The sequence below is a fragment of the Rissa tridactyla genome, chromosome 12, assembly GCF_028500815.1.
Source record: "Rissa tridactyla isolate bRisTri1 chromosome 12, bRisTri1.patW.cur.20221130, whole genome shotgun sequence".
In the NCBI taxonomy this organism is placed as follows: domain Eukaryota; kingdom Metazoa; phylum Chordata; class Aves; order Charadriiformes; family Laridae; genus Rissa; species Rissa tridactyla.
Window position 1 is genome coordinate 2,412,269 of NC_071477.1, and position 17,151 is coordinate 2,429,419.

Genomic DNA, 17,151 nt, shown 5'->3' on the forward strand with positions numbered 1-17,151 from the left:
CGTGGGCACCTGGCAATGGTGGGGAGCGATGTAGTTCAGGGAGGTCCCGCTGAGCCCCAACCCTCTGCTCACCGTGTGCCACCGCCGGTCCCGGTACTTGTCTTTGCTGCGGATGCGCAGTCGGCGCCCGCCGACATCCACCAGGAAGACAAAGCGCCCGTTGGAGACAAAAAGAGCCATGAAGGTGCCCTGCTCGCCCGCCACGTAGAAAAGCAGCCCACTGGAGGAGTTCAGCTTCACCTCCAAGGAGAAATGGGACCTGTGGGGACAGGGCGGTGACGGGAGCACCCTGCTCTCCCACAACTGCAAGGGACACCTGCTCTCCAAGCGATGGTGCCCGGGGCTGAGCTTGTGTGGGGAGCACAGGGTGAGCCTCACCTCTGGCCAAAGGAGGCTGGGATCTCCTCGAACTCCCAGCGACTGCTCGGGGCACCCCCGAAGCGGAAGGTGCCCCCGGCTGCATGGGGCTGTGGGTGCAGCCAGCAGAGCCCGTCCCAGTCGTGGCGGCGGCCCTTTGAGGCGGGCTTGCCTGGCACCTACACCAGATACACCAAGGAACGGAGTGAGGGGAGCACCCCTATGGGTGTCACGGGGTAGATGTGGTCAGCAAAAGCATAATGGTGGCATCTGAGGAGGATGGAGGGGGAGAGGATGCACAGCAGCTGGTACCTTGGGTTTCCGTCTGTCCTTCTTTGGAGTGACCCTGAGCTGCTGCGGCTGCTCACCCCAGGGACAGCTCATGGTGACGTTGATGCTCTCCACGTTCTGCTGCAGGTCCACCACCATCTGTGGCTCTGTCACCCTACACACACAGGGAGAAGAGGTGCATGTCACCAGGCCAGCTGGGAGGTGAGAAGGGGCTGAGCCTTGCTCTCTGGAAGTGGCACGGAGATGCTCACCGCTTGACGAAGACATTCCCGATGCAGCCGGTGAGGTTGCTGAGGGCACCTGGCTCTGGTGAACCCCCGAGCTGGAAGAGCAGCCGCCCATCTTGCCGTCGCTGCCGCCGGCTGGGCCCAGCACCTGCAGCAGTGTCCTGCAGCTCGTCGTCCACGTACAGCCGGACCCTGCAGGGGATGAGCAGCGTAGGCTGAGCGGGCCCCCGTGGTCATCGGCATGACATGACCCATGCACCGCCAGGACACGTACCCACGGGCATCGCTGTAGAAGGCCACGTAGTGGGTCCTGTCATCCGCATACGCATTTTCAGTGGTGACTTCGGTTTCCAGCAAGTTCAAGGCCAGCTGTCCCCTCTGGAGGGACACCCGGCATGTCCCCTCCTGCAGAAAGCATCACCCCATTATTCCTCAGCAGCTGAGCCCCAGGGAAGGGCCCGTTTCCCCACTGCCCTCCAGGAGCTCAGGGCGCAGACCTCACTGCGGATTCAGCCCCTGGCCCCACCAAAATCCCTCCCTTTCCCAAGAGGGAGCAGCACCATCCCCAAAGCAGGAGCCGATGTTTCTGCCCCACTTCCAAGACACCCAGGGGGACTGCAGGTGCCCACCTGGGTGCTGTGGAGGTAGAGCAGCCCCTCGTGCTGGCTTGTCCGGAAGCTGAAGCCGCTGTAGAAGTCCCGTAGTCCCGGCACGTCCTTCAGGGCCAGGGTCAGGTAGCCATGGCCGTGGACACTGACTGAGCGAGCCACCTGTGAGGGACACCATGGAGGTGAGGTTAGAGCCTGGCCCTGGCGTTGCAAGGGGTGCTGAGAGGATGACCGAGGTGCTCAGGGTCTGGCTGGTGCTATGGCCAGCTATGGCTATGAGGAGCACCTCACCATCACCCCTTGCACCGAGGACCTGAGGGTTTTATGCTTGTTTCTGTGTGAATGAGGGTTGGTTGGGCCTGTCCTGGGGGTCCTGCGCTCCCTTTCGCCAACAGACTCTTTCCCCCGCATGCTGGCCAGGCTGCCGGAGCTTTGTGCTTACCAGAAGGTCCGAGGTGCACCCATAGCTCACGCCGACGGTGCTCATGCGCTTCAGGTCGACATACTTGCCAAGAGCCTTCAAGCCCTTCATGCAGCCCCGGATGGGCCCACCCGTGGGGAAGAGGGCTTTCAAACTGTAGGAGAAGCAGACACTGTCACGAGGCCAGCCCCAGGCAGCACCCAGCACCGCAGCCCTTCAAATAGAGTGCTTGGGAAGGACCCACAATGGCCACGTGTATCTCCAGTGCCTCAGGCACAAGGTTGCTCCAAGGTACCCAGCATAGCAAAGGAGGACTCGGTGACACCCACCAAGCATCATATCCCTCACCAGAGATGGAGACATCCCATACTCAAGCCCATGATCACGGGCAGGAAAAGGAAAGTCCCACCCTGGAGCTTCAGCAGGGCCCCAACATCCCTGGATTTGGCTGAGAAAGGGCCAGGGCCACTCCCAGGGACACTGGAGAGGAAGATGTGGACTGTCCCCCCCCCGGCACTGCGGGCTGGACCCACCTGGGGGGCAGCACAGCTGGGGGCACGCCACCCAGGTAGTAGGAGACAGCGTTCTCCAGGGAGTTCTCCTGCTCCACCATGAAGATGGTGAGACGCTCCAGCCGCACCAGGATGCGCTTCTTATTATTCATTTTGAGGAGGAAAATCTGGATCTGGAGACAGAGGAGAAAAAATGATCCACCAGCCTGGGGCAATCAGGTCCATCACAGAGGGCAGCATGAGGTGTCTGGTTCATGGCTCTAGTCAAAGAACTTCTTGCAGGTCCTCCCTGCCCTCCCCCAAAACAAGGGTCCACGTGCCCCCTCTGCCCTCTGGATGAGGAGCCCCCCCAGGCGAGCCGGGCAGGCGGCCGCTCCCTCTTACCGCTTTGTTTGTGGTGCTGCTGATGGTCAGGGAGGAGGAGTTGCTGCTGGGTTTTGCCATCTCCAGGCCAGTGCTGAAATCATAGTAAAGCACCAGCTTCCCATCCCGGATGGCCAGGCACAGGAACTGACCCTGGGGGCGGCAGGACGGACACTCAGCCCCATGTCCCGGCGCCCAGCATGCAGCCCCACGCGCCCTTTAGCACCAGCGGGAGCAGGTCTCACAACCAGCACCTTGAGGCGTAACTGCGACGATTATGGGGGATTTATCTGCTCGGGGTGGCACTGCCTGTCCCTGGGAACCCTGGCCCAGCTCAGAGGGTCTGTTCACGGGTGCTCTCAGAGTTCAGAGGAGTCTCTCTGGCACCAGACAAGTGATTGCCTCTGCTGGGAGGTCTGGGTCCAGCCCTCTTCTGGCTTTTAACAATAGTGCAGAAATACTGCTCAGAGCAGCGCTGCCATCTCCAAAGCCCTCTTCTACCCGGTGCCCTGAACTGGGAATGCCTGCAAGCGGAGCTGGGATTGCCCCAGCCCACCAGCTGTGGGGTTGGATGAAGCCTCCCCAGGGCAGCAAGCACCTGCCTGGTTCTCCAGAAAGAAGATGATGCCGTTGTAGGAGACCACACGGATCTCCTGCTCGAAGCGCTTGGTTGTGCCAAACTGGCTCTCAAACTTGATCTCCGCATAACCAGTGCCATCAAAGTAGGAGCCATCGGTCAACCAGGGATCTCCTGTGGACTTGGACCTGAGCCACGCAAGAAGAGACCAAAGGTGTCACTCCAAAGTCAACTGCAATGCTCTGGGGCAGCCAAGGGACAGGGTAAGCGCCATGGACCAGAGCTGCCCCCAGCCTTGGTGCAGTGCCCTACCTCGCACAGGGCTTCTCGGCGGTAGTATCCAGCTGGAAGGTGTGTTGGAAGTTGTACAGGCTCACCACCTCCTCGTTCAGTGTGTCCAGCTCCAGGCACCCACGGTAGTTGGGATAGCGCAAAGTGGGAGGAGGCTGGGAATGAAACCGGACAGTTAGGGCAAGTTTGATCCTGGCTTTCCCCTGAAATCAAGGGCTTTCCCCTCCAAGAAGCTCCAAAGGTATCACTGGTACCTCCCAGAAAACCGGGCCTCCCTCCCTGCTGGCTGTCTCACCGTGAAGCTGGAAGGGTAGCCACCCACGTAGAAGACCACGTTGCGCGGGTTGAGGTTGAGCAGCCCCTGCTCCCCCTTGGCCACGCTGTCTCCCTTGGTCTCGTGCACCGTTTGCCTCTCCACGATGACTGACATCTGCCCATACTGCAGGATCCTGCAGCAGGGAGGGGTGGTCAAGACAAGGGAGAACCCCAAAGAGGAGAAAACCCCTGAGCCTCCCGACAGCCCTACCTCTCCCACCGAGGAGCCCCACAGCAGCAGTGCATTGAAAGGACTCAGCACTCATGTTACCAGCACTGCCACAAGGCTGAACGGACCCTCCGTGAGGAGCTTCATCTTTCCTCTCCTGCAGGCACCCCCAGGCCCTCCATGACATGGGAAGACACCATCTCCCTGCTAGTTTTTTTGGCGTATCTCAGTGTTGATCATTTAGGCATAACTGGATGATGGGCCTGCCTGGGCTTGAGCATAGCACTACCATACATCCTCTGCAGGGACAGTCTCCTGCTGAACTTCCTCGGCATGTGCCCCATCAGTCTCCTACCTGTTGATGCTGATGGTGGCAAACTGCTCTCCAATATCCTCGTCGACGGTTAGGGAGGCTGGCTCCTCATCGCCCAGTTTGTACACCCAATGCACTTTGTGGTCCTTGAGCACGATGCCCAGGTAGTCTCCAGTGGCCTGAATACAGGGAGAGACAAGGCCACGTGTTGGCATTCAGGACAGGCAGGAGCACCAAGCAATGCTCCCCCTGATGCTCGCAGGGCTGCGCTGGCCAAGCACCCCAATTCGCACGGCTCTCCCCATCCACCTCCAGCCAGGCTGATGGCTGCACCCAGGGCCCGTTCGTGCTCCCCGCAGAGACACCCAGGGAGCAGGCGAAGGGCAAGGGGCTGACATCCAGGTGTGATCCCCCATTAACGGGGGACCAACATGGGCTCCCACTGCCCTCCTGGCCCCATCTCACCTCCCGGCTGCCCAGGTACAACACGAACCGCCCCTCCTCTACTCCGTCCTGCTGTCGCTGCCGGCTCCTGGGCTCAGGGTTTTGGATGTAGAATTTGAGGGATGTATAGGCTGCCAAATCCTGCAGGTTGCTGGGCATCCGGACCTGCACACCCGAGCTGCCGTTGAACTTCATGGGGACTTTCACCTGGAGGGAGAGAAATCCAGACCCATGGCACTGAAACCACTGCTGCTGCCTCTCTCATCACTGGCAGCTTTACCAAGTCAAAGCGTTTTCTGGAGTCTTCCCACGAGGAAGGGACCTTGCCTGGTGGCCCCAGAGCTCTTCTTGATACCCCTCCCACTTGTATACTACCCTTAGGTAAGCCCTCATTCACCCCAACCCCCGGCACCCTGTGCACAGCTCTCACCCTCCCGTGACCAACCTTGCTGGCGGCATTCCTCGCCTGCGTGATGAGCTGTCGGATCCGCACAATGTTCTCTGACACGGTGGCGTTCTTGTTCCTCCTGTTCTCCAGGCTGCTCAGCTTCCCCAGCAGCAGTGGGATGGTGCTTTCCAGGCTGGACACTGGGGTTGGGGAGGAGCCAGGGGTTTTGAAGGTTAGTGAGGAGAGAAGTGAAGCTCAGGTAATTTTGAGACATGCAAGTCAAAGCAGCAGCAGCTGGGAGCAGAGTCACAGAATGATCCCCCAAATCCAGCAGCCTTGATAGGGGGGTTGTGCAAATGCTCTAGTGCATGCAGTCTCCTACAGTAAAGATATAGGTGACATAGACAGTGCAGGGAGAGAAAAAAAATAAAGGGCCAGAACTTAAAGCACCCAGTATTGCCTGCTACCTCCCTCTACTCTTAGCCTGGAGCTGCAAAGCATGGAGCTCTCTGGGGACATCTGTCCATGCCCTGGCTCATGCCAGACTGCGCCCTGGCAGCCCAACACTCACCAGATTTCCTGGCGTCCTGGACTGCCTGGTTCAGGTCTTCATTTCGAAGGCCTCCATACTGGTCTTTCCACTCGTCCAGGTTCTTCTTCATGGTGCTCAGGGTATCTTCCACTCTCGCAGCTGTTTCGTTGGCCTCAGCAGCTGCTGCTTTGGCATTCTGGATCGTCTCTTTTGTGTCCTCTGGAAAGAAAGGATAAATCTCTGGGATGGCCAGGAGCGAGGAGGAAGCACCCTTGGATCACAGCCTGGACACAAGGAAGGGAGCAGAGAGAACCAGCCTAGCTACCCCAGGACAAACCTTGGTCCCTGCCCAGCATGTCCTGCACAGACTGGAGCTGGCTCAGGAGCTGCTCCTTCTTCACACGGAGGTCAGCCAGCTTGTCCTTTGCTGTCTGCAGAGTGCCTTTAATAGCTGCAATTAAAGAAACACATATGTTGTGTGTTGGAGCTCAGTCCAGCCTGAAGGACATCACACCCTGCAAGACGCTTCTCTCACCCCCGTTGAGTTTTCTCTGCCCTCTCCTCACAGCCTCCTCCAGGTTGCTGCTGTTCCTCTTCAGCTCTTTAGAGATAGCCCCAAGATTTTCCGATATGACATTCTGTAAAACAAACATACGCTGCCTAGGACTCTGAAGAGGAATTCAAGCCTCTGGCCCTGACTGCACACAAAATTCCTCATTCAGGCAACCACAGTGGGGTGTGCTGCTGGGGCATGATGGGGAGACCCAAATCCTCTGAGTCTGGCCCCAGCCGTGGCAGAGGCTCTGCTCTCTAGCACAGAACAAAGTGCTCAAGTGCCAGAGGGAAGAGGCAGCAGAGCCCTACGTGTGGGTGTGAAGAGCTGGAGGACTGTCAAGGGCGTTTGGCTTTTGCTCATCTTCATGGGGCTCCCCACAATACGTACCATCAAAGCCTCGCCGGCTGCCTCATCAGCATCGTGGGCTGCTCGCTCAGCTTTTTTCACAGCCTCAATGATGCTGGCATAGGCATTGGAGGCATCGATCGCCCGCTGGATAAAGCCATCCTGGTTTGTGCCCTGGATAATGCTGTGTTGGAAGATGAAGCCATCAAGACCATGGAGATTGCTCACGCTGGGCTCTCGCCCATGGTCCTACAGACAGAACCCTTGGGGCTCCTCATCTCAACACGTGCTCCAGGATAAAACTTTGGAGATGGTCCCTGCTGCTCCCCTGCCATGGTGTGGGGCTGCAGTTTCCCACCCCCAACTCTGGTAGGAGATGGTCTGACTAGTGAGTGTCAGGCCCAGTGCCTCACCTGGATAGGTTCCTTGCAAGCTCATCCAGGAGCCGGGCATGCTCCTCCGCCTGCTCCACAATGGGGATCTTGCTGCTGGCTGGGGAGAACTTCTTGACCCGCTCGGTCAGGGGCAGCTTCGCCCCATCCAGCAGGGCTGCCAGCTTCTCGTACGCCTGCAAGGACACATGTCACTCCTGAGGGCTGCCACCCCCTCACGCTCTGCCCATGCCGAAGCACCTCCATCACCCACCTCCTTTGCACTCTCCATCTTCTGCAGGAAGTCGGAGACCTGGGCCAGGGAGTCCTTGGCCATCCTCAGGGTCTCCTGCACCAGTGCATACTGCTTTTGGAGTTCACGGCTCTTTTGCTAGACACAGAGACGCAGGGTTAGACACCGGCAGGGCTGGGGTCACCACCCCTCGCTGCATGGCAGTACGGGACCACTGGGTGAAGCTCTACCTGACTCTCCTCCAGGTTGTTGCGGTTCAGGCTGTTCAAGTCCTCTGTCTGCCTGGTTTTGTTCACAGCCTCGTTGAGGGCGTCGCGGAGATCCATCAGCTGGGAGCTGTGCTGCGCCAGACGGTCCCGGATGCTGCTCACCAGGTCCTGGTTGGACTCCCAGCGGGCATGCAGCTCACTCTTCACCCGGTGCAGCACTGAGGATGGAGGAGATGAGAACTGCTGTAATTCATCCTCCTGTGTTAAAGGGCTCTTTCTGTGCTTGGCTGTGGAAAAGCCTTGTTCTGGTCTCATTTGGTAGGTATCAAGGCCAGAAGTGACCATCTTCCATCCCTCCTCCCTCTTTCAAGCCTGGATAGCACAGGACCTCGTCCAAGTTATCTCCAAACCCCCAGTGCTGGTGAGCAGGATGGGATTTCTTTCAGAAAAACACCCATTCATGCCTGAAAGGCTCCAGATGATGGAGAAAGCCCACCTGAGGCCCATTCCAGTGCTTGATTACTCCCACTGTGAATAAACTACTTATACCTAGCAAGAGCCAGTTTATAATTCCAGCTTTCAGCTGTTGAACTATGTTTTGTCACTGCCTGTTAGTCAGGAGGACTGGCTGCCTGCAGAGCCAGCGTGCCTAGTTATGCAGCGGGGTCGGTGTGGGAGCACAATCCCAGCCCTTGCTCCTGCAAGGGACGCCCTCAGGAGGGCAGAGCTGCTGAGGGTGCTGGGCTGCTGGTTGTTACGCTGAACCCCTTTCCTAGGACAACGAATAGGAACAAACAGGGGGTGACTTAGTCACAGCCACAACAATGGTAACTCCTGGTTCTAAAGGTTATCACTTTTGGTCACCAAACAGAACTACCCAGCTAGTACAATCTGTTCTAAAATTCACCTTAAGGGAAAAGGAATGAAAAATAGAGTGTCACAGGGGACCCTAAAACTACTGTAAAACTTGTTAGGGGGGCCTGTTTATTAAGAGCACTCTCCAAACGTGACCACGATGCGTAGTGTCCACGTGGGCTCCGAGCCAGGCTACCAGGAATGGCTAGACCCAGCAGGATCTGTGCCACTGAGTCAGACTCACGCTTCTGAGCCTCCTCGTGCTCGCGCCTTGCCAGCTCCTCCTGGCTGCCCAGACTCCTCTCCTTCATCTCCCGCAGCATTCTTTCCACCTCGGCCATCTTCTGCCGAAACTCCTCGGTGGAGGTGGTGCTGGCGTTTGCTGCCCCAAGCCTGGCCATCTGCCGCACCAGGTCTGTAGAGAAATCCAGATCCCCTGTTAGCATCGACCAACCCAGGTCCTTCACAAGGCCCTGAGATCTTTCCTCTCTTACAGCACCCTCAACAAACTGCAGCCAACTTCCATGCAGTACTCAGGCACCCGAATTGCTTGGGATCACTCAGAGGTATTGCCCCTCGTTTCTGCCTCCTTGGCCACCACCCAAGCATTGTTTTGTGGCTTTTCCTCCTTCTCCTAGATCCAGTCACTCCTTGTTTTGCTAAATCTCTGCTGAAGCTGTAGTGCATACATACATATGTTTATGCATTTTAACAACATCTGTGCAATTTTAATTTGGTTTTTTTTTTTTCAAAGATTGCATTGAGCCAAACAGCTGGGACTCACAATAAGCCTGGTCAGAACAAAAGTGAGAATTCTGCAGGGATCTCCATCGTGTCTTTATTTCCCCTTGTTTTCTCTAAGTGATGCAGTACTTAGTGCGGTTTGAAAGCAAGAGTGTGGCATTCCCAACAGGAAAAAACCCACAGAGACCCTTCTTTACCTACCTGTAATGCCCTTCTGAATGCTTTGGATATTTAGCAGGAGCTGCTCCCCCCTCTGGTAAGTCTCTCTCGTGTGCTGCTCAATCCGGTTCGCTTCTCTATGAGTCATTGTCATCTACAACAAAACCCACCAGCTTAGCTGAAGTTTGAGATTATGTTTTACGTGAATCGTCAGTGGGGAAGATGTTCCCAAAAGGCACACAAGGCTTGGGAATGTGCAGCTTTTGAGGTTCTTGAACTATACCTCCTCCAACAGCCTGCCCTGTGCTGCTCACCTACAATGAATTTAGTGATGGTCTTATTTAGCACCTTTGGAGAAGCACAAGCAATAAATGCAGCTCCAGCGCAGTAGGCTCTGGATCCTGAAACAGTCCTAAGACCACAGAGGACAGCACTGTCCTCTTAACGCAGGAAAAGCCCCATAGCCTGGAGCCAGGCCCATCCAGGTCCTGACCAGGACACAAGCAGAGACGGAGGGCTGCAGTTCAGAGCGTAGGTGTGTGCAGACATACGCATACACACAGGCAGTCTGTCCCTGCGGCTGCCCAGGGACGTACGTCAAGCGGAGAATCTTCCCTCTCCCTCAGATTAGGAGCAAGAAATTTATAAATCAAATCAAATCTTGCTCAGTTTTTAAGTTCTCTGAAGACACAATGGGTGTTTTTTAGACTGTAAACAGACTGCATCTGGCAAAAGGTGTTGCTGTACCGAGGCCTCCAAGGACTATTACAGCTAAAAGGGTTCGCTCATTTGCTGACAGAGGCCAGGCTCTCCCTGCCACAGCACAGATACATCCAGGACTGACCTAGATGTTTACGTTCCTTCTTCATATGTTCCTTCTATAAACAACTTTTTATTGAATTTATTTTTACTGGGTGAAGTTGGAGCCGCTACAAAAGCAAGTAATAAATCAAGAAACAACCATCAATCTCACAAGATATTTAACAGCCCTCCAGGGAAGGAATGCAGGTAATCTAGCTTGGGCATCTAAGTAAGAGATCCCAAAACTCAAGCCTAGTGCTGGCTGGGCAGGAGATCCAGCCTGCCTGAACTAGGCTCCTCACTGCCTCCAAAGCCCTAGGGACTCGTGCTCTGGAAAAGGAAGACAGAGAAATACCCTACTTTGTGCTGCAGCGCGTTCAGGTCCTGTGTGAGGTCCACGTTCTCATCCTCCAGCTCATCAGCCCTTTGCCTGACCTTGTTCATGGCTCTCAGGTACTCACGGAGCTGATTCTGGAAAAAAAAAAAAAGAGATGAAATCAGGCCAACGGGACAGGAAACATGGGCAGAAAGTGATGTTAAACCTTCCACGTACAGCGACAGTCACCATAGTGCTGTTGAGACCATGGAGGCGAGCCCAGGCGATGGAGCTGGCGTTGAGGTTGACCAGCTGACCGTGAATGGAGGGGAAGGACCTCTCAATGCTCTGCAGATCCTCCAGCAGCAGCAGGACACAGCTGTCACACACTGCCAGGGGAACGAAATGGTCAGCGCAAGCCCTGGGGCTTCCCTCACCCCTTTCCCCAGGACTGCAGGATACAGACCTTCACACCTCATGTTGTCCGGGCCGTTTGCCACCGGGATCTCATACTCATGCACGCAGACGTCGCACTGCTTCCCCGTCAGCCCGTTGGAGCAAGTGCACTCCCCAGTGCGTGGGTCGCAGGAGCCCCCTCTGCACTCGCACCCTGCCGAGTTCAATAACAGGGAAATGCCTGTGGCATCATTTTGTGCCGTTACCACTCAGAGAGAGGGGAAGGAGCGGTTTTATTCCAGCTGTGCAATTACACCTCTGCTTATCCACATGCCGCTGCAGGGGGTCTCCCTGGGCAATCTAGCAACACGCACAGGACCTCAGATAGTAGGCAGTTGTTTTCCACCTTTAACGGTTTGACAAGCACAAGCGCCACCAGAGCCTTGTCCCATTCCTCCATGTGCAGGACCCAGCACCCGGGAAGCAGGACTCACGTGTACAGCCCCTCTCGCTGAAGCCCCAGTAGCCCGGGGCACACTGCTGGCAGCGCGAGCCGCTGACGCCAGGCAGGCAGCTGCACTGGCCCGTCTGCGCGTGGCAGCTGCTCCCCACAGCACCGACGTCGCAGTCACACCTCCGGCAGCCGGAGCATCCCTCGAAGCCGTAGTATCCCTCCTGGGGAAAAGCAGGACAGTGGGTGCCCTGTTCAGCAAGAGGGCACGTGTGCTTCCCTCCTGGGGCAGGCTGAGGTCATGTGGGACCCCAGCCTTGATTTCTAGGAGCGTTTTGAACACCATAAAACTCGTGTCAACACGGCAAAGATATGGAGCTGCAATAAGAACCCAGACCTGCCCTGCCAACCTGCCCTTGCCCTGCAAGGCCCACGCTGGATGCATACAGCAATAAGGGGTTTACTGCAGCTTCCCAAAGGAATTACTGCCCAGGCTGCAGCTGAACGTTGCCTCCATCGCTTGCTGCCAGATCTTTAACAGGCTTTCACCATGTATAGGCAGATCATGCAAACCCAGCCTTAACCACGTGGCTGCCGGCACCGCTCTGCTCACAGGCCTGGGGACGACACATCGGGGCTGCCCCTCAACCCCGTGCTAAGGACCGGCACCATCCCAGTATGCAGGTGGCCCTTACCTCGCAGCGGTCGCAGTGCTGGCCTGTCACTCCAGTCTTGCAGAAGCACTGGCCAGTTCGCGGATGGCATGAATCAGTCCCACAAGGTGAACAGCTGCACTCTGCCAGGGAAAAATACACCCAGTTATACACTGAAGAGCCTGCTCAGCCAGACACAAACCTTATTCCCAACAGGGAATCCTATTTCCCCCTTATCTATCACAGTCAGAGTAAAGACAGAGCCTCTCTCCTCTTGGATTTGCTCCCCCCAACAACTTATTCCCATGACAGCTCCCTTCTGTGAGCTGCAATTTGGCCGCTGCTCCTCAGGGGGAGATGAGCAGCGCTGGGAGGGGGCTGTGCAAAGCCCCACTCCGGAGGGAGCGCCAGCACCGCTGCTGCAGGAGCTGCTCGGGGCAAGACAGTTCCAGCCTAGGGGCAGTTTGGTGGCTCACATTCAGGGGCGGATTGGAGGTTATGGAGTTGTGATGCTGGAGGGCAGGTTTTTGGAGTTGTTTTTTTTCTTATTATCATCTTTAGAGGATGCTGGCAACGTATGCAACCAAGTGTGTGACTCACTGGGGCGATGCACAGCCCGGCTAAGGTGCTAAACACGTCCACGGCCAGTCTGTCCACCTTCCCCCGCCGCCAGGCCTTGCTGCCTGCCCCACTCACGTGTGCAGTTCTTGGCTACCACCGCATCCCCGTAGTAGCCCGGGGCGCAGACCTCGCACCGCGCGCCGGCCGTGTGGTGCATGCACCCTGTGCAGGCGCCCGTCAGGGAGTCGCAGCTGCTGAACAGCATGTTGGGATCCGTGTTCCCGCTGCAGTCGCAGGGCTGGCATGAGCTGCCAATCACCAAGGGATTGCCGTAGTATCCTGGGGCACACCTGGAGAAATATGGCAAGTTAAAACACAGTCAGGGCACCGGGGGGATCCCTGCAGCTCATGCCTGCACCATGCTTGGGTTGTGCAATTGTAGCAGCACAAGCATCCAACACCTGTAACTGCTGCAGCCCTCAGGGATCTCAAAGTGTTGTCCCAAAAAGCACTTTATGTTTTGCCTCATGATACCTCAGAAAGGTGCCTTTATCACAGACTGCAAGTTAAGGCAAAGCACAGCTAAGGAATACACCCGCGGTAACACAACATATCAGCAACAGGGCATTTGCAGGCTGAAAAGGACTGAAAGAAATCCTGCCAGAGCTAAGCACAGTGGGAGCAGAGCCAACCATTTCGTCTGCGGTCTTTACTAGGACAACTTCTCTTCTGCCACAGCAGTGGCTGCATGGGACCAGTGTGTCTGAGGCCCCTGAAACACGGGTGCCATCGCCCTTACCGCTCACAGTTGGGTCCAGCGTAGCCAGGCTTGCAGAGGCACTGCATGTTGGAGCCCTTGTGGACACAACCGACAGCAAAACTGAAACAATAAGGGGAAAAGAGGAAGGTCATTCACCCCTGATGTGGTGCCAGGGGAGCTGATCACTTGGTGCGTGCTGCTGGGGCCTTGGCTAAGAGGCCATGGACATGGTTTGGGGCCATGGACAAGGCTGGCATTGGGACGCCCACCAGTGCCCCAATGTGGCTCAGCACGGTTCCCAGCAGTTAAGCAGTGAGGCCAAACAGGCAATCCCATCCAAGGGTGCTTACTTGTTGGAGGCAACTGAAAGAGGGCACGGACATCCAACACACTGCAGGGGTTCTTCGGCAGAGTGGCTGCCCACGTAGCCATCCTTGCATCGCTCACAGTGGTCCCCCTCGGTGTTGTGCTGGCAGTTCTGCAAGGAAAAGGCAGGCTGTGGGCTCAGCACTGACAGCGAGAAATGGTGTGTCACCCAAAGAATTCCTCACCAGATAGCTGGATGCTTGGCTCCTTCCTCTTTCCCAGAAACATGTGTCACCCTAAGCTGACCCTGAGCGGGACCACCCCTGGAGTGGCACATACAGCTAATGCTCCAATTCAGGCACGGTTCTGCCAGCTCACTTAGTGTGTGAAGAGCTTTTTAATTGCATGCTACAGACCCTACAACTCCAAAATATCACAGTGTTTCACTGTTTACTTACAAGGCATATCCCGGAGCCCGGCAGGCACTGATCTGAGTGGCCGTTGCAATGACATGGGATGCATTTTCCCAGGAAGAGCCCCTTGGTGTCCCTGTAGTAACCTGGAGCACATTCCTGAGGAGAGAGAAAAAGACGGAAGTCTGAAAAACAGCCTGATAGCCTGATACATTCAGGCAAAAAGACTAATTGCGTTTCCATAACAGAATTCCCACAGGGCTGTACTGATGGAGAAGAGATTAAAAGCAACAACAAAGATTTTTCAGTGCAGTTTCTTCCTGTTCCTTGTCAGTAGGAGATAACTGGCCAGACAGAAGGACCTACTCTTCCAAGGCACGGCATGCACTTCATTTTGGTCTGCAAAACCTGAATGATTTCCCCATCGTGCCTCTTCAAAGAGGGCAGGTGCAGCTAATCCACCTCTCCCAGGCGCCCTGGGCGGGAGGGGAGCTAGGAGCAGGCTAGTGTGGGGGAGCCTGGGAGATGTTCTTCCTTCCTCCGACAAAACCTGAGCTGTAATTTCAACTGGAGCCCTCAGGGCTCAGCTTAGAAGCTGGTACTGTGGCACTACTGCTTTGTACGAGCATCCAAACCCCATGGCTGCCACCCGCACCAAGCACAAGAGGTGGCTGAGGCCCCAGACGGCGGCTGTTTGACCTCTCTCCGCGTGAAGTAGCACGTCCCCTTTCCCCCCTACCTGGCAGGAGTCCCCCTGGTAGTTAGCTGGGCAAAAGCACAGCTCCACGTTGCTGGCACGGATGCCCGTAGCTGTATCTGTTGCCATCTCCAGCACCACGTGGCGCAGGGACACAGAGGAAGAGAGCTGGGAGAAGAGCGCTCGGATCTGCAGCTGTTCCAGGTTTGCCAGCACCATCATGAGCTCCTCTCTGGACACAGGGTTGTGAGTCTCCGTGTGCCTGAAGTTGCTCTAGTGGGAGAAGACCTGACATTACTGGCAGGAAGCACAGGCACCTGAACATCCAGCCCAGCCTTCACCTCCCTGCTGCTGGGATGTCTCCCCTTTGCACAGGTGTAACAGCCCTGGTTCTTCACAGCCAGTTCTGCTGCAATAGGCAGCACCTAAAATACTGAGCTCAAAGCAATGTCTTCTGTCTACACGCTAGTCTGTCCTTTCAGGGGCATCTGAGCACTTACCTTGGTACACACTTGTGTGTACTCACCTCCACCAGCTGCAGCTGGCCTTCATGTACCTCCCCTGGGGATGGGTAGGTGCCTTCCAGAAACATGATGCTCATTTGGTTTCCCTGGGAAAAGCAAGGAAGGTGTCAGTCACCACCTCATCCTGCTCAGGCATTAGCAGAGGGCACCAGGAAATTTCTCATACTGCACCTTCAGGATCACGTCCGGGCGAGACTCCATGGGAATGAACACGTCCCCCCTCCGCGGGTCGGAGTGCAGCTCATAGCGCAGGTGCCCACCATAGGAGGAAACCTAATGGAGAGACAAATTGCGTATGTTGCTGCAAGTCCACGCCACTGAGGTGAGTCAGAGCTGGCCACGTTTGGCTGGAGCGCGAGCAATGCCTGCACGTCAGTGGGCATGCTGCTGGCACACATGTTGGTGCGGTCAGGCATGCGCATGACTGTTGGTCCAGCTGCCACCACGCTCTTACCTGGTCCCCAAGGTAGGAGCTGGGTGCAACCCAGTAGAGCTCCTGGTAGGCATCTGGGAGGTTCTTGAGATCAGCACGGACAAGCTGCTCCCGCAGGCTCAGAGTTGTCGGCACTTCCTGGCGGTCGCTGCTCAACAAGAGCCACCCGTTCATGTCGACAAACTGCGGGGGAAGAGCAACCACAGATCTTCTAGTGAAGCTACAGAAAGTATTCGAGTGCTGATGCTCCAGGAGAGCAAGTCTCAGAGCAGCAGAAAGGATAACAGGCTCACAGCCTCACATGCATCCTGATGAAGCCACTGGAAAGCTGAGCACCACCCCTGCCTTGCGCCAGAACAGTCCCCCCCGACCCTGACTTTCCACCCTATGAGATCCCAGACACCAGGAAAAGGGTCTGAAAGTGGGACATGGGCACAGGGAGACAAAGATAACCCTCCTCACAGTGTATCTTCCAGAGGGGTAGGATTAATGCAGGACAGAGACCCGAGGGCAGCAGGGAGCCAGGCGGACGGGAACACAACTGAACTGCTCTGGTGGCCCCCGGCCCCTCTCACCTCAGCTCGGTGCTTCTCAGCACTGCGGCAGCGATCAGTCGCACCAAAGCAGAAACACTTGGTGCAGCCCTTTGGGTTACTGGCATCCAAAGAAAACGTCCCCAGGCGGCATTGGTCACACCTCGGGCCCTCCACATTTTCCTGGAAGACAAGCAAAGCTCAACAGCGTCAGCAGCTTCTCGGAGGCCTTCGTGGAGGACAGAGACGGCTGTACAAGTGATCAGAGCGCTGTGACGTGATGCTGAAAGACGATTAAGTAGTCCCTGAACACGTTTGCTTGCACAGCAGCCATCAAACATTAAGTTCACCTGGAGAAAGCACTTGTGAGCCCAGCAAAGGGGCTGCAGCAGGCAGCTCAGCAGCAGGTTGAGTTACTCTGCTGCCATGCAGGAGCAGGAGTTAACAGGGCTGACAGCTTTATCTGCAGTGGGCTCTGACACGGGGCTGGACCCAGACTGCCCATCACCCCAGTGACAGCCCACAGAGTAAGCCTTCATGGCCAGGAAAGATGGGGAGAAGGAGCCTTTCAGGGTGCTCTGAACCCAGCACCCCGTGGGGCAGGCTGGCTGCAGCTCAGGCACGCAGACACTCTCCTCCAGCCCAGCTCCCTCCCGCACACAGACACCCCCGGCCAGAGCAGGAGAGTCCAGCCAAGGAGAAAGGCACCGCATGAAGGCATCGAAGGACTGACCTTGCAGTGACACTGCCCTGTGACCGGGTCACACACGCTTGCTTCGGTGCCAGCCTGGTGGCAGTCACACCGCCGGCAGTTGGGGTAGTGGTAGTAGCCGGGGGCACAGAGGTCGCACTGTCGCCCGATGATGTTGGGTTTGCACCTGGATGGGACGCAAGAGCCGCAGCATTAGAAACCTCTGTGCCGCGCTGCTGTGCAGGGAGCAGCCAGGCTTTGGAGGTTCACCCACGCTGGCACTGACACAATGTTGATGAGGATTTCCTCATCCTGC

At 56.5% G+C, this 17,151-nt stretch overlaps 1 protein-coding gene across 4 annotated transcripts in view; it reads right to left on the reverse strand.

The window, feature by feature from the left end:
* The window catches only part of LAMA5 (laminin subunit alpha 5), a 93,205-nt gene that overhangs the window by 3,122 nt on the left and 72,932 nt on the right, over positions 1 to 17,151 (reverse strand). For 3 of the 4 annotated variants that reach the window (XM_054218270.1, XM_054218269.1, XM_054218268.1), the window contains exons 36-74: positions 16,878 to 17,022; positions 16,187 to 16,327; positions 15,633 to 15,794; positions 15,350 to 15,451; positions 15,181 to 15,264; positions 14,697 to 14,927; positions 14,003 to 14,116; positions 13,589 to 13,716; positions 13,278 to 13,358; positions 12,614 to 12,828; positions 11,960 to 12,060; positions 11,308 to 11,488; positions 10,884 to 11,027; positions 10,655 to 10,806; positions 10,462 to 10,572; positions 9,343 to 9,454; positions 8,642 to 8,812; positions 7,564 to 7,760; positions 7,355 to 7,471; positions 7,123 to 7,277; positions 6,752 to 6,893; positions 6,344 to 6,446; positions 6,146 to 6,259; positions 5,848 to 6,027; positions 5,334 to 5,476; positions 4,910 to 5,095; positions 4,487 to 4,623; positions 3,943 to 4,096; positions 3,669 to 3,802; positions 3,382 to 3,544; positions 2,801 to 2,932; positions 2,438 to 2,589; positions 1,926 to 2,058; positions 1,505 to 1,645; positions 1,150 to 1,280; positions 900 to 1,067; positions 670 to 802; positions 379 to 536; positions 73 to 259 (exon numbers count right to left, since the gene is read on the reverse strand). In XM_054218270.1, coding sequence (XP_054074245.1) covers positions 73 to 259; positions 379 to 536; positions 670 to 802; positions 900 to 1,067; positions 1,150 to 1,280; positions 1,505 to 1,645; positions 1,926 to 2,058; positions 2,438 to 2,589; positions 2,801 to 2,932; positions 3,382 to 3,544; positions 3,669 to 3,802; positions 3,943 to 4,096; positions 4,487 to 4,623; positions 4,910 to 5,095; positions 5,334 to 5,476; positions 5,848 to 6,027; positions 6,146 to 6,259; positions 6,344 to 6,446; positions 6,752 to 6,893; positions 7,123 to 7,277; positions 7,355 to 7,471; positions 7,564 to 7,760; positions 8,642 to 8,812; positions 9,343 to 9,454; positions 10,462 to 10,572; positions 10,655 to 10,806; positions 10,884 to 11,027; positions 11,308 to 11,488; positions 11,960 to 12,060; positions 12,614 to 12,828; positions 13,278 to 13,358; positions 13,589 to 13,716; positions 14,003 to 14,116; positions 14,697 to 14,927; positions 15,181 to 15,264; positions 15,350 to 15,451; positions 15,633 to 15,794; positions 16,187 to 16,327; positions 16,878 to 17,022 — 5,635 coding nt within the window. The remainder of the gene's footprint in view (positions 1 to 72; positions 260 to 378; positions 537 to 669; positions 803 to 899; positions 1,068 to 1,149; positions 1,281 to 1,504; positions 1,646 to 1,925; positions 2,059 to 2,437; positions 2,590 to 2,800; positions 2,933 to 3,381; positions 3,545 to 3,668; positions 3,803 to 3,942; positions 4,097 to 4,486; positions 4,624 to 4,909; positions 5,096 to 5,333; positions 5,477 to 5,847; positions 6,028 to 6,145; positions 6,260 to 6,343; positions 6,447 to 6,751; positions 6,894 to 7,122; positions 7,278 to 7,354; positions 7,472 to 7,563; positions 7,761 to 8,641; positions 8,813 to 9,342; positions 9,455 to 10,461; positions 10,573 to 10,654; positions 10,807 to 10,883; positions 11,028 to 11,307; positions 11,489 to 11,959; positions 12,061 to 12,613; positions 12,829 to 13,277; positions 13,359 to 13,588; positions 13,717 to 14,002; positions 14,117 to 14,696; positions 14,928 to 15,180; positions 15,265 to 15,349; positions 15,452 to 15,632; positions 15,795 to 16,186; positions 16,328 to 16,877; positions 17,023 to 17,151) is intronic. The other variant, XM_054218271.1, reaches the window with a different exon arrangement.